This window comes from Larimichthys crocea, chromosome XII (assembly GCF_000972845.2).
Source record: "Larimichthys crocea isolate SSNF chromosome XII, L_crocea_2.0, whole genome shotgun sequence".
Lineage (NCBI taxonomy): Eukaryota > Metazoa > Chordata > Actinopteri > Sciaenidae > Larimichthys > Larimichthys crocea.
In genome coordinates, this window is record NC_040022.1 from 10,552,783 (window position 1) to 10,568,584 (window position 15,802).

General features: G+C 39.2%; 1 protein-coding gene and 1 pseudogene across 5 annotated transcripts; both read right to left on the minus strand.

Moving 5' to 3' along the window:
• Window positions 1-2,751, minus strand: part of LOC113744025 (general transcription factor IIH subunit 2-like) — a 3,558-nt pseudogene extending 807 nt beyond the window's left edge.
• A 1,437-nt stretch (window positions 2,752-4,188) lies between these two features.
• Window positions 4,189-15,756, minus strand: LOC104926566 (general transcription factor IIH subunit 2-like). Of its 5 annotated transcripts, none has more exons than XM_027284845.1 (13): window positions 15,652-15,756; window positions 14,283-14,374; window positions 14,119-14,196; window positions 13,858-13,894; window positions 13,139-13,225; window positions 12,997-13,047; window positions 7,419-7,473; window positions 6,232-6,337; window positions 6,056-6,146; window positions 5,769-5,964; window positions 4,780-4,843; window positions 4,562-4,665; window positions 4,189-4,339 (listed from the first exon to the last, which is right to left on the minus strand). In XM_027284845.1, exons 2-13 carry the CDS (start codon window positions 14,336-14,338, stop codon window positions 4,233-4,235), a joined length of 1,032 nt encoding a protein of 343 aa, XP_027140646.1. In that variant the 5' UTR covers window positions 14,339-14,374; window positions 15,652-15,756; the 3' UTR covers window positions 4,189-4,232. The 5 variants fall into 5 exon arrangements, with proteins under 5 accessions (XP_027140646.1, XP_027140648.1, XP_027140647.1 ...); XM_027284847.1 differs by having other exon boundaries at window positions 15,657-15,749; XM_027284846.1 differs by having other exon boundaries at window positions 15,648-15,744.
• Window positions 15,757-15,802: the final 46 nt, after the last annotated feature.

The window sequence follows — 15,802 nt, forward strand, 5'->3', positions numbered from 1 at the left end:
AGATTATACTATTATATTATATATATATATATTATATAATATATTATATATATATATATAAATATATATACACACACAGTTGTCCCTCGCTATATCGGTTCACTTTTCGCGACTCGCTGTTCGCGGATTTTTTTTAGTGTAATTTTGCATGCTTTTTTTGTACAGTATGTGCGCATTGTGTTTCGCGTCCTAAATTGGCTAAGGGAGAACCGCACGTGCGTTCTGCGTCCTGATTAACTAGGGAGTATTGTACAAAATGCGTGTAAAAAGGTGTATAAAAAGTGTGTGGTTAGGGGTTTTACGGCCTTAAAACATGTATATAATTGTAAAACTTACTTCGCGGATTTCGTTTATTGCGGGTTATTTATATTTTTATATTTAGAACGTATCCCCCGCAATAACGAGGGACCACTGTGTGTGTGTGTGTGTGTGTGTGTGTGTGTGTGTGTATGTATATATATATATCTATCTATATATAAAAAGCTGCTGTCTTCATCTGATATTTGGATGCTAGCCCACAGAAGCAGCAGCTCATCAGTGTCACCTGTCTTCTTGACGCTCTTCCACAGGTCTCTCTATAAAGGCTTGGAGGGGGAAGAGGTGGTGGAAGGATCTGGCGAGATGGGGGGCCAACACCAGAGTCAAACCTTGGAGGCAACACATACATCACTCACATGACATGCATGTGCACGCACACGCACACACACCACACACACACCATCAAAAGTTTGGTACCTGTATTGTTCTATTGAACACACAGTACTTTTAAGATAAAAAGAACAACTGTACTTTTTTAAATACCTCAGATCTTTGATCTGATCTTACACTGACACCCAGAGTGAATCCTGCCATCAGACATACCACACAATTTACACTCCACAGGAAGCTCTGTGTACTTGGCTGGCACTGCGGACAGAAGTATCCTCCCAGAGACAGACCTGGACCACTGCCACTGTCCAGATGACTAAGTAACATACAGCAGGGGGATACATAAAACACAGATAATAAGAATCTAGTGCACAGTGGCTGCTCACAGTACTGCCCATAAGGTTTATTTAATCACATGGTTTTTACTTACGACATGCTGAATGAAGGCTTGGCATCCTGGTCCAGTAAGGAGGGCGATGGTGTGCTGCGGAAAACCTATGTAGATACAGGATTCCAATTAAGTGGGTCTATACAATATTTAGTTAATGGTTTTATAGTTGTAGTGATCAGCATCAAATGTCTTCATGAATCTGTTTTATGGAAACAAAAAGAAACATTTTATTTCACAGAAATGATCCATTTACTTTAATGTATATAAGTGTGATAATGTATATAAGTGTTTATATTGTATATAACTCTACATTTTCTATTTCTAGTGTATCCTGAGCTGTTGTAACAAACACATTTCCATGGTGTGGGTCAAAGTCTATCTATCTTACCTCTTATCATATTGCTCATACTGTACAATTCAACCGTTTGTTTATCATTCAAAATTCTAGCCAATCCAAGACACCCAGGAAAAAATACCTTCTTAAACATCAAAGTCAATTACTTTTCAAAGACTTTCCAGGCCCAAAGTTCAAGGATTCAACAAAATAAGTAAATAACTTGCAACACAATTTATATAATCAAAACTAGTGGAAAGTTCCCTGTTCACTAGAGTTAAGTAAAACAAATATCAAAACAACTTTAAATTTTATTGTTGCACAGATATATTAAATTCAAGCACTTTCATGACTCATGTCTGTTTATGTCTATACTTTAAAGCTTTCAAGGTCTGGATTTCTCCCTGCCTTTAATTCACAAACATTCAAGGATTTCTTATATAAACCATGTGATGAAATTTGAAACTCCTCAATGTTTTCACTGATCACATTTTGTTTCTATTTGGAAATGTGCTCATAGAATATCAGCAGCTGTATCATTTATCACTCTGGGTCTGCAATGAGCAGGAGCAGAATACTTGTTTGTTAGGCCACCACATCAGTTTATAAGTGCTGTGGTCTTTAACATTTGGTGTTGGTAGCTCAGATTTTTTTACCAAAGATGAAGAAAGCAGTGTGTATACTGACCCATGCGTATTAAAGAGCTTCAGATGGGAACTGGCTGGAGGAGGTTTGACATGCAGTTCAGCGCTCTTTGAAGTGACTCTCATCCAGGATGACATGGTATGAGCCACCGTCTCCCTGGTCAACACTGTACACACCCGGATCTCCGCTGACAGGCCGATTACTGAGACCCGCACCTTCAGAGACTTTAGGGTCTGCCAGACGAGGAACATGATTAGAGAGAGTCACTTTTACATTGAGCTGAAATGAATATGTATATATGTAAGGATTTAAGGTGACTTCACCTTGATCAGTTCATAGATATTGGCTGGGTCACATGTGGTGAGGCTGCTGAGGATTATCAGGATCTCCCGGCTTGTTGTCCAGGCATGTGCCTTCACACAAGACAGGCAAGCACCTTAGTGACATTCAGTAATGTTCCACAAACTGATCTAAGTCATGAACACTGCAGACACATACTTGAGGGTCTGTTGGCCCGGTTGAGAGAATTGTATAGGGACGGCTCTCCTACACACACAGTGTCTACAGCTTTCTTCAGAGCAGCAATGTGCTTCTTTGGATTTCCTAGTGGTGAAACACACCTTTTCACACACAGATTACCATATTTTCCGCACTTAAGGCGCATCAGATTATAAGGCTCACCTTGAATTAATGGCCTTTTTAAAACTGTTTTCATATATAGGGTGCACCGCATTGTACCGCATGTATATATGTGTGTGTGTGTGTGGTGTGTGTGTGTGTGTGGTGTTGTGTGTGTCTGTGTCTGTGTACTATATGTATGTATATATGTTCACGTGTTATGTCACGTTAGTGCTCTTTATTCAGAAACCCTCATGTCACATCTACATTTCAGGATCTGGTTATTATAGACACTGATTAATGTTAATATAATATTTCAATATTTTCATCACAGTATCAGTGTTACACACATTGTAGCTGTAAACACTCAGCATTAGAAAAATACATACGTTGGTTTGGTGCTTGTACAAGGAGTAAACATTTATAATCATCACTTTAAAAAGTTACATGGTTGTTTTTGGTGCCTATTTGTTTCCCAATATATTAGTGTGTGTGTGATGGGTTTAAAAGAGCATTAACTTAAAGACTTTGTGAAAGGCGCTTTATGAAGTTCAGTCTATTTCCTTGTATTAGTTTACGGGCAGATCTGCCTAACCAATATGCGGACCCATTGACGTATCGCGACCAACAACCAACCCGCTCAATGCGGCGTCTATTGTATATATGTCTATGCGTATATATGTCTATGGTTACTTCAGCGCACGCCCCTGACTACGGTAGCCATGATTAACCAATATTAATCCATTATAAGGCACATCGGATTATAAGGCGCACTGTCGGCTTTTGAAAATTGAAGGCTTTTAGGTGCGCCTTATAGTGTGGAAAATACGGCACCTTAATGCTGCACAGGTAACTACACAGACAAATCCATAAACAGGAGTGTGACAATTATCTCTGATGCAGTAACTACTGATTTAAATTGAATCCTTACATTAATAATAAGCAAAATATTTTCACCATCTACAGGAAGCTCAAGAAGAAAAAAAGTGTATTGCATATATTACTTATGTAATAAGTAAAAAAATGATGCTTCTGTATATGGCTATTTATTTTTTTCTACAGTATCTACAGTAAATATTTTCATTTGTACACACTATTGTGTAGCTGCATCAAACGTTTTGTGCACATACTTGCATTGCCTACTGAGGACGATGTTGATCCTGTTGTTTAGAGGTCTGTTTTTCTCTGGGATGGAAAACCACGTTTTCCTGCCCATGATCACCACATTCTGTTTGCCTGCAGGACAGCAAGGTTTGAATGAATTAATTGGTTCTTGACCCTGAATGTATATCAATATATTCAGTTCTTACAAATTTAGAACGGCCTCTATGCAAAGCTCCAGATACGAACTTTAATAACCATTTCAGTACATGTGGGTCAACCTTTGTAACTTGAAACACATAAAAACACACATAAAGAGGATTGGGTTATAGGGTTCTGTTAAAGTGGTAGCTATATGTAATCTATCACTCTATCCAATACATTTACATCAGTTTGGCTTTACACATTCACACATGACAGGACTGTTACATGTAGAGTTGCTGTCTTCATTTGATATTTGGATGCTAGCCCACAGAAGCAGCAGCTTCATCAGTGTCACCTGTCTTCTTGACGCTCTTCCACAGGTCTCTCTATAAAGGCTTGGAGGGGGAAGAGGTGGTGGAAGGATCTGGCGAGATGGGGGGCCAACACCAGAGTCAAACCTTGGAGGCAACACATGACATCACATCACATGACATGCATGTGCACGCACACACGCACACACACACACACACACACATCAAAAGTTTGGTACCTGTATTGTTCTATTGAACACACAGTACTTTTAAAAGAAGTAAAAAGAACAACTGTACTTTTTTAAATACCTCAGATCTTTGATCTGATCTTACACTGACACACAGAGTGAATCCTGCCATCAGACATACCACACAATTTACACTCCACAGGAAGCTCTGTGTACTTGGCGTGGCACTGCGGACAGAAGTATCCTCCCAGAGACAGACCTGGACCACTGCCACTGTCCAGATGACTAAGTAACATACAGCAGGGGGAAATACATAACACAGATAATAAGAATCTAGTGCACAGTGGCTGCTCACAGTACTGCCCATAAGGTTTATTTAATCACATGGTTTTTACTTACGACATGCTGAATGAAGGCTTGGCATCCTGGTCAGTAAGAGAGGCGATGGTGTGCTGCGGAAAACCTATGTAGATACAGGATTCCAATTAAGTGGGTCTATACAAATATTTAGTTAATGGTTTTATAGTTGTAGTGATCAGCATCAAATGTCTTCATGAATCTGTTTTATGGAAACAAAAAGAAACATTTTATTTCACAGAAATGATCCATTTACTTTAATGTATATAAATGTGTATAATGTATATAAGTGTTTATATTGTATATAACTCTACATTTTTCTATTTCTAGTGTATCCTGAGCTGTTGTAACAAACACATTTCCATGGTGTGGGATCAAAGTCTATCTATCTTACCTCTTATCATATTGCTCATACTGTACAATTCAACCGTTGTTTTATCATTCAAAATTCTAGCCAATCCAAGACACCAGGAAAAAATACCTTCTTAAACATCAAAGTCAATTACTTTTCAAAGACTTTCCAGGCCCAAAGTTCAAGGATTCAACAAAATAAGTAAATAACTTGCAACACAATTTATATAATCAGAACTAGTGGAAAGTTCCCTGTTCACTAGAGTTAAGTAAAACAAATATCAAAACAACTTTAAATTTTATTGTTGCACAAGATATATTAAATTCAAGCACTTTCAATGACTCATGTCTGTTTATGTCTATACTTTAAAGCTTTCAAGGTCTGGATTTCTCCCTGCCTTTAATTCACAAACATTCAAGGATTTCTTATATAAACCATGTGATGAAATGTTGAAACTCCTCAATGTTTTCACATGATCACATTTTGTTTCTATTTGGAAATGTGCTCATAGAATATCAGCAGCTGTATCATTTATCACTCTGGGTCTGCAATGAGCAGGAGCAGAATACTTGTTTGTTAGGCCACCACAGTCAGTTTATAAGTGCTGTGGTCTTTAACATTTGGTGTTTGGTAGCTCAGATTTTTTTACCAAAGATGAAGAAAGCATGTGTATACTGACCCATGCGTATTAAAGAGCATTCAGATGAGGAACTGGCTGGAGGAGGTTTGACATGCAGTATCAGCAGCTCTTTGAAGTGACTCTCATCCAGGATGACATGGTATGAGCCACCCGTCTCCCTGGTCAACACTGTACACACCCGGATCTCCGCTGACAGGCCGATTACTGAGACCCGCACCTTCAGAGACTTTAGGGTCTGCCAGACGAGGAACATGATTAGAGAGAGTCACTTTTACATTGAGCTGAAATGAAATATGTATATATGTAAGGATTTAAGGTGACTTCACCTTGATCAGTTCATAGATATTGGCTGGGTCACATGTGGTGAGGCTGCTGAGGATTATCAGGATCTCCCGGCTTGTATGTCCAGGCATGTGCCTTCACACAAAGACAGGCAAGCACCTTAGTGACATTCAGTAATGTTCCACAAACTGATCTAAGTCATGAACACTGCAGAACATACTTGAGGGTCTGTATGGCCAGGTTGAGAGAATTGTATAGGGACGGCTCTCCTACACACACAGTGTCTACAGCTTTCTTCAGAGCAGCAATGTGCTTCTTTGGATTTCCTAGTGGTGAAACACACCTTTACACACAGATTACCATATTTTCCGCACTATAAGGCGCATCAGATTATAAGGCTCACCTTGAATTAATGGCCTATTTTAAAACTGTTTTCATATATAGGGTGCACCGCATTATGTACCGCATGTATATATGTGTGTGTGTGTGTGTGTGTGTGTGTGTGTGTGTGTCTGTGTCTGTGTACTATATGTATGTATATATGTTCACGTGTTATGTACACGTTAGTGCTCTTTATTCAGAAACCCTCATGTCACATCTACATTTCAGGATCTGGTTATTATAGACACTGATTAAATGTTAAATATAAATATTTCAATATTTATCATCACAGTATCAGTGTTACACACATTAGTAGCTGTAAACACTCAGCATTAGAAAAATACATACGTTGGTTTGGTGCTGGTACATAAGGAGTAAACATTTATAATCATCACTTTAAAAGTTACATGCGTTGTTTTTGGTGCCTATTTGTTTCCCAGATATATTAGTGTGTGTGTGAATGGGTGTATAAGAGACATTAACTTAAAGAACTTTGTAGAAAGGCGCTTTATGAAGTTCAGTCTATTTCCTTGTATTAGTTTACGGGCAGATCTGCCTTAACCAATATGGCGGACCCATTGACGTATCGCGACCAACAACCAACCCGCTCAATGCGGCGTCTATGTATATATGTCTATGCGTATATATGTCTATGGTTACTTCAGCGACGCCCCCTGACTACGGTAGCCATGATTAACCAATATTAATCCATATATAAGGCACATCGGATTATAAGGCGCACTGTCGGCTTTTGAGAAAATTGAAGGCTTTTAGGTGCGCCTTATAGTGTGGAAAATACGGCACATTAATGCTGCACAGGTAACTACACAGACAAATCCATAAACAGGAGTGTGACAATTATCTCTGATGCAGTAACTACTGATTTAAATTAGAAATCCTTACATTAATAATAAAGCAAAAATATTTTCACCATCTACAGGAAGCTCAAGAAGAAAAAAAGTGTATTGCATATATTACTTATGTAATAAGTAAAAAAATGATGCTTCTGTATACTGAGCACTTCACCTGCCAGCTCAGTCAGCTTCTCAGCTCTTTTATTCTTCGTGATGATGATGCCCACCTAGAGACACACAAGACATGGTGTTACATCAAATCAAATCAAATCAAATCAGATTTTATTTGTATAGCCCAAAGTCACAAAGTACATTTGCCTCAGAGACACCCTCTGTCCTTAGACCCTCGGTTCGAGTGAGGAAAAACTTGCCTACAAAAAACCCTTTTAACAGGTAAAAAGGTTAAAGAAACCCCAAGAAGAGCCACAGAGGAGGGATCCCTCTCCCAGGACAGACAGACGTGCAATGGATGTCACATGTACAGAACAAATCAACACAAACATATTGTACAATTACAATGAATGATAAAATGATTACAGTAGCAGTGGAACCTGTGACAGAGATAGAGAGACAAAGATGCACAGCAGCAGCAAGTCATCAACTAACTATAAACTGTAATGGAGATATGGTAGCAATAACGACAGTAGGGCTGCTTGATTATGAAAAATAAAAATAAAAAATAAAAATCAATATCACGATTATTTTGGTCAATATTGAAATCACATTTATTCAATAAATCTGTAGTGTTACCAAGAGGAGCAGCTATTACCATGTAGCAAATCTTGCACATTATGTGCTGCTGCTTCTCGTCGGATTCTTCTCATTCGCTTTCAATCTCACTCACTGTTTTTGAACAAATGACACACCTCCTCACTCTTCAGCTGTGTGAGGGAGTATGGGCTATCCTGTTAGTCAGCGGGGCCATGTGAAATGGAATGTATTGCGCATGCGCATCCCTCAGAAATTGTGTAATGAAAAGTGGAAAATAAATCGTTTAAACTCGATTATATGATTTTTGAGATCGTTTGACAACAAAAATCAAAATCGTAATAAAATTCGATTAATTGCACAGCCCTAAATGACAGTAGTAATATGTGTAGTGGGCGTCATGCAGGACCACAGCAGCAGTCACGATCCATGGCAGCATAACTAAGGGATGACCTGAGCCAGCCCTAACTATAAGCTCTCTCAAGTAAAGTCTTAAGTCTACTCTTAAAAGTGTTGACCGTGTCTGCTTCCTGAACCCAGAATGGTATTTTGCTCCACAGAAAAGGAGCCTGATAGCTGAAAGCTCTGGCTCCCAATCTACTTTTGGACACTATAGGAACTACAAGGAACTCAACATTTTGAGAGTGCAGTGTTCTAGAGGGGTAGTAAGGTACTATGAGTTCTTTTAGATATGATGGTGCCTGACAATGAAGAGCTTTGTATGTAAGGAAAATAATGCAAGGAAGCCAAAAATGGGAGACATGTGATCTCTGATCTTGGTTCCTGTTCCTGAACACGTGCAGCAGCATTCTGAATTAGCTGCAAAGTCCTAAGAGACTTATTGGAGCAGCCTGATAACAAAGAGTTACAGTAGTCCAGCCTAGAAGTTATGTTACAGAATGCAGTCCTCGAAATTTGTTTCATGTGGACATTAAATCCTGATCAAAAACAACTCCAAAATTCTTTACGGTGGAGCTGGAGGCCAGGGTGATCCCGTCTAAAGTAACTAAGTTTCTAGAAAGAGAGTTTCTGAGGTGTTTGGGTCCAATTACAAGTAACTTCAGTTTTGTCTGAATTCAACATCAATTTATTTTATATCCTTAAAGGCATGCTTGGAGTTTAGTTAACTGATTGGTTGCATCAGGCTTGATCGATAAATATAATTGGGTGTCGTCGGCATAACAGTGAAAATTAATGGTGTGATTCCTAATAATGTTCCCTAGAGGAAGCATATATAAACTGAATAGAAGTGGTCCTAGAACAGAACCTTGTAGAACTCCGTGACAAACTTTGGTATGCATGGAGGATTCATCACTGACGTGAACAAACTGAGATCGATCTAAGAAATACAACTTAAACCAACTTAGGGCAGTTCCTTTGATGCTAATTTGATGTTCCAGTCTCTGTAAAAGAATTTGGTGGTCAGTGGTGTCAAATGCAGCACTAAGAGGTAAAACATTCTTGAGCAGCCTGGTTGGGATGGGGTCTAAGAGAGTTGACGGCTTAGATGAAGAAATTATTCAAGTTATTTGATGAGGGTAGAAAAAAAAGTCTAAATTTATATCAGGTTTTTACAGCTGTTTCCAAACTTGCTGTATCAGAATGCAGATCAGTGCCTGTTGAGGGTGTTTTTTTCTTTTCTTAAAGAAGCTTGTGAAGTCATTACTAGTTAGACCTAAAGGAATAGATGGCTCAATAGAGCTGTGGTTCTCTGTTAGACTGGCTACAGTGCTGAAGAGAAACCTGGGGTTGTTCTTATTTTCCTCTATTAATAAAGAGTAATAGGCTGCTCTGGCATTACGGAGAGCCTTCCTGTATGTTTTAAGATTATCTAGCCGACTAAACGAGATTCTTCCAGTTTAGTGGCACGCCATTTGCATTCAGATTTACGTGCCTCTTGCTTTAAATTACGAGTCTGCTGGCTATACCATGGTGGTAACCTCCTTTGTTTAATTATCTTCTTTTTCAGAGGTGCAATAGAGTCTAGAGTTGTCCGTAATGTGCCTGTAGTACTATCAACAAGATGATCTATTTGCGAGGGGCTTAAGGAAGCAGACAAGTCCTCTGTTACATTGAGACATGGCATTGAACTCAATGCTGAAGAAATCACTTCCTTAAATTTGGCTACAGCACTATCAGATAAACATCTGCTGTAGAAGTTTGTGCAAAGTGTAGAAGTTTGTGCATTGTGTGAATGTGTGTGATTGGGTAAATGAGATATGTAGTGTAAAGTGAGTTTTTTGTTACTGTTCAAGGCTACCCCCCAATCAAAGTGAATGCGGGAGACCGAAAAGAAGCTGTGTGGGTGCTATGCTGTCTGGTAGGAGATGTCAGCCAAATCTTAAGTAATCTGCAGAACACTGTCCAAAAAATGCTGCATTGCAACCCTTACAGAGATGATTGGGGGCACATTGGGCTTTTATTGGTGTTATGGAATTTTCTATCCTTAGGTTACACAAGGTCATGTGTGGCCCTTTATTCCTTCCTTGTTGTGGAGAAATTGCTGAAGTCAAAGGTCAATGGTGAGATCAGGAAGGAAGAAAGTGTTCAGGAGCCTCTGATGTCTTATGCTGTATTATTTATTGATGCTTGGCCAAAGAGAATTAGAGACACTCTCAAAGTATATCAGAATGCCTGAGCCGATCTCACATTCTGCCCAACTCATCCTGGTGGATCGACTTTAAACCCCAAGATAACACCACAAATGCTATATTCCCAGAATTCGTCAAAGAGAATGTTTTTTCCCATGGAGGTGTTATTGTCAACATATTCTAGTCTGGAGACACATATGTCCGTTTATGCTAGGGATGCACCGAAATGAAAAATTTCGGCCGAAACTGAAACCGTATAAAAATTAAATGGTTGGCCGAATACCGAATATGAAATGCGGTTGTTACATTTTTCACATTTTTTTTACTATTGCATAAATAGCCTAGAATAAATTTGTAGACATGTTTTTTCAAAGAAAGTAAATGTTTATTTAATATCCTTCAAATATTCCAGTAGAATTTCCAGTTAGTACAATTATTATTTCATTTATACTGTTAGAAAGCCCATGTTGTTTTAATCACTGTTAATTTGTTCTTGAAAGAAATACTATTTAGTTTAATTATATTTCCGGTCATAGTCATCGACGGTCATTGAACATGTGTGAGACGCCGTAGTGTAGAGAGAAGTATATAGCTCCGCTAAAGAGCTGTGTATCATGTATTTCTTGCCTGTGTTTTTCCTATATCCTGCATCGTGTGTTTATTGTGTGTGAATGAGAAAAGAATCAGCTACCCTGGCCAGATCACCGCACACGTTGTTTCATTGCATCAATTGCGTCACGCCACTATTCGGCCTTACTATTCGAATTTTCGGTGCATCCCTAGTTTACGCAGATTGGAACGTCAACGACAAGCTATCTATTATGTCTAGGAAGGCAGCAATAGGTCTCTTCGAACCTGGCCACCACAGTGTTAAGATAGACTGGCACCTACTGTTCTCAACCAAAGCCAAACAACTAATACGGCTGAGGACCTCAAGGCCCACATGTGACCTTGTGTAACCTAAGGATAGAAAATTCCATAACATTCCTGCAAATAGCAAATAGCTGCCAGTCTAGTCAATGAGAGCACTCACACAGGGCACGTCTCAGCAGCGTCTAAGAAGTGTCCCAGAAGCGGCTCTCCACGCCACGGCGCGAGCATTTCTATTGTTGACGCGAGCCGCTGCTAAACCTCGTAAATTTCAACAGAGCACTGCGCACCAGACAGGAAATCCGACACATAATCAACGTAATAAACTTCCGCCCCCTTTCAAAATAAAACACAATACGCAGTTCATGTAGCTTTTTACAACTTTACATCAACGTTACGTCATGACCGGTGGCACCGGGTGATCAAAGATCGATCAAAGGGTCTGTTGTTGTTTACTTTATACACAGTTTATCGCGGGGTCTCACGTATGTTCAGGATTCTCGCCTGATCTCGCGTGAATACGGCCGGCTCGCTCCGCAGCTGACACGCGTCCGGTGTGAGTTGACGCCGGGCAAAGGACGCAGCTAAACCGTGGCGCAGCCGTTCCACTGCTGTGACGCCTCCTGTGTGATTCCCGTGTCACAAGTAAACTGGTGTTAACTGGTGTAATGTGCAATTTTCGCTCACAAGGTGGCGTAACGTTACTTTGCTTCTCACTGTGGTGGCGGCTAATATGCTGCTGCATGTTCCTCATGTTGCTGCTATATGTTAGCAGTCTCTTGCAATATTTACATGCTGTTTTGCTTTTGTCTGTCCATTTCTCATGGTTGTATTTGTGTATATAGGGAATACAAAATGCCGCCACACAGGTGATTTAAAACTGCTCAGTGCATCCTCTATTTCAAAGCTAGCTTCTACCGTCGCCATGTCTTACCTTGTTCTGTGCTCCGTACCTACGTAGTGACGTGACTCACATGACTTGACGTCTGACGTTGAACAAATGAATCACCAACCAGTGACTTTTTTTAAGATAACATAACCTATTTCTATTTTTTTTTTAAAAAGAAGAAAAAGAACATATCCTACTTCTCTCGCATTCACAAAGAATCGTGACTCATTTTTTCTGTCAACCGGTGCAAATCGTCGCGCATTTGTAACGATTTTTAATCATGACACGATGCATCGTTACACCCCTACTGACCTCACCATTGACCTTTGACTTCAGCAATTTCTCCACAACAATTGGCACTTAAAAAGGTAAGCTAATTGCAAGTGAAGCTAGCAATGTTGCTAATGTTAGCAATCTGCCTCTGTAGCTCTGTAACCCTTTACCCTGCAACCAAAAAGATTTAGTAAAAATTAGCTACAGTATACTATTAGCTACCTATGCATACACTGTCTAACCTGGGTCCTAACTCCTCTGTTTCAGTGCTCTTGACAACATTCATGTAAAACTGACGCTCACTACTTGTATCTTTTCTCTAGTAAACTCACCTGAACCTGCCCTGTTTAAAAGAAATTTAAATGTCAATCTCGATACAGCTTGGTGTAATGCACAGGGTCATGACTCTGTTAACATACCTGACTGATGGGGTTTTGGTCAAAATATTCATCGATAAAAGCTTCCATCAGCTGAAGAGGAAAGGAGAAAGGAAATTGTGGTTCATAGCTAAACATATCGCACTGCTGCTTTTGTATAGTGTGATGGGTCTACAGAATTTACCTTTAGAGTAGAGGTGAGGCGACTTGGTTTCAAGTCCTGGTCTTCCATACTTCTTGAGCAGTCAATCACCACATAGAGGTGACGCATCTAGAGCAAAGTTTTTGGTACATTCTAAACAGGCGATTTTATTTTTCAAACAATAAAATACACACTTACTGCTGTGCTAACTCTGGCTGTCAAACATTGCTTACACAAACATAAAACTATTATGTTATGTCATTCCACTTCTTACACATCTATTCAATTTCCTCCCAAAGGGATCAATAAAGTGAAGTCTAAGTCTCTCTAAGTCTAGCTCAAAAAAGTAAAAATAGGTAACTGATTTATCACAATATTGCCTTTATATTGGGCTGCATTTGCCACATTTATTGGCAAAAAAAGCAACTTACTGCTTTGCTATGCATGACTTCTATGTTATAGAGTTACAATATATTGTAAAACAAGAGTCTGATAATGATGACATGATCTCCAATCTATCCAAACTGCATACACAATGTTTACCTGAAGAGCAATTCGGTCATTTTTTGTGATAATCATGTGTTTTCTTTATGAATATGAGTGTTATGTATCCACCACATTAAAGTTATTGTGAAACTGAAGCATAAATGAGTTAGTTGGTGTGTGTTGACACCATGGTGATCTTAAAGAACCATACAGATGATAAGTACAAGAAAAAGCACGAGGTTCTGTGGCAGGAGGAGGAGGCAGAACTCACTCACCATTCCAAGCCTCACTTGTCCATGGCTCTCTATCACCCTATGACATAAAAAGGAGGCACATGAGTTAATAGTAACAACAGAAAATGACTTGATTTATTCTTTGGACAGACCAGTGGAGAACTTTAATCTGATTTACTGTATGTACAGCACATTCAATAGATGATGTTACAGTTCTTGTCTTAGAAATCCAACAGAGGAAAATACACCTCATTTGTACAAGCACACACACACACACACACACACACACACACACACACACACCTTTTCCTTTTGGATTGGAACAGGATCTCTTCCACCGTGGCTTTGAGTGAGCCTGATTCATCCTCCTTCAGCACCTCCCTATAGGACAACACATAGATTACACACTGCAGCATCAAATGATAGCACATATCTCAAGCTGAAAATCTTCATAGTTTCAGTCTTACCATGTCCTCTCATAACCACCTTCCCAGCGCTTGGCTCTCTCTGGTTCTTCATCCATAATGGCAACCAGGAATAGTCACTGATAGCCAAAGAACTGGAAAACAACAGTTTCACATTATAGGGATGCACCGAAAATTCGGCCACCGAAAATTTTCGGCCGAAAAAGGCCCAAAAGTGCATTTCGGCTTTCGGTGAAGTGGCCGAATAGTAAGGCCGAATAGTGGCGTGACGCAATTGATGCAATGAAACAACATGCGCGGTGATCTGACCAGGGTTGCTGATGCTTTTCTTATTCACACACAATAAACCCACGATGCAGGATATAGGAAAAACACAGGCAAGAAATACATGATACACAGCTCTTTAGCAGAGCTATATACTTCTCTCTACACTACGGCGTCTCACACAGGCAAGGTGCGTTCAATGACCGTCGGAATGACTAAGATACGTTCCAAACCGTGGGAAAAATGGAAATTCACCGGAAATATAATAAAACTAAATAGTATTTCTTTCAAGAACAAATTAACAGTGATTAAAACAACATGGGCTTTCTAACAATATAAATAATAATTATACTAACTGGAAATTCTACTGGAATATTTGAAGGATATTAAATAAACATTTACTTTCTTTGAAAAAACATGTCTACAAATTTATTCTAGGCTATTTATGCCCATCCATTTTTTATAATAGGAAAGAAATAGTGAAAATTTCATATTCGGTTTCGGTATTCGGCCAACCATTTAATTTTTATTCGGTTTTAGTTTCGGTCGAAAATTTTCCTTTCGGTGCATCCCTAATTATTACCCAAGTCTAATGCACAAAACTCAAATCATGACCAGTCATTTTTCACACTATACAGCACGATGCATCCTATAATACTGTACTGTGCAAAGTAAAACACATATTATTCAGTTGAACGTTAACTGAATAGAGTTTGGCATGACAATGGAACGTCACCATAAACAATTCATAGCCTGACTTTAGAGTCAGTCAGTAGCACTATGCTCATGTCGTTAACTCTGCCGAAGACAATAATATTAGATATTAGACAAGAACAAACGAATGTTATTCTGTTCCGGTGTTTTGGCATGACTTTCAAAGGAGAAAACATGATCAGATATTCGAGAATATAGCCATAAAGTGTACAGTTGATCAAACACTAATGTAATAAATTAAAGGCAGCAGTTAGATCAACAAGTCACTATTAAACTACTAATTAAGCTAGCTCAGTCAGTAATCAGTCATTCTAACAAGCTCCCGGTGCGAAGTTATTCAAGGTGCTAACGCGAACCAACTATCAAGTCAACATATTTATTATTGTGTGTGACAACTTCATATACGTTATTAAAAACAATCATTTGTACCCACAATACCGGTGTAGCGCGACGCCAGCTGGTGCAACGGAGTTCATTGCCCGGAAAGAAACATGTTCACACCAGAGAAAAGTATCCGCTGCGTAGAACCAATTGATTGCATTACGTCTACTATTACTACAATTACCATGTCAGGTTATATATCC

Bases quoted from the DNA above. Each gene is read 5' to 3' on its own strand.
- LOC104926566 (XM_027284845.1), bottom strand. From the start codon at position 14,338: ATGGATGAAGAACCAGAGAGAGCCAAGCGCTGGGAAGGTGGTTATGAG. The intron at 13,895-14,118 runs GTGTGTGTGTGT...TTTATGTCATAG, and splicing joins TTCCAATCCAAAAGGAAAAG to GGTGATAGAGAGCCATGGAC. The intron at 6,147-6,231 runs GTATGTTCTGCA...CTTTGTGTGAAG, and splicing joins CTGGCCATACAGACCCTCAA to GCACATGCCTGGACATACAA.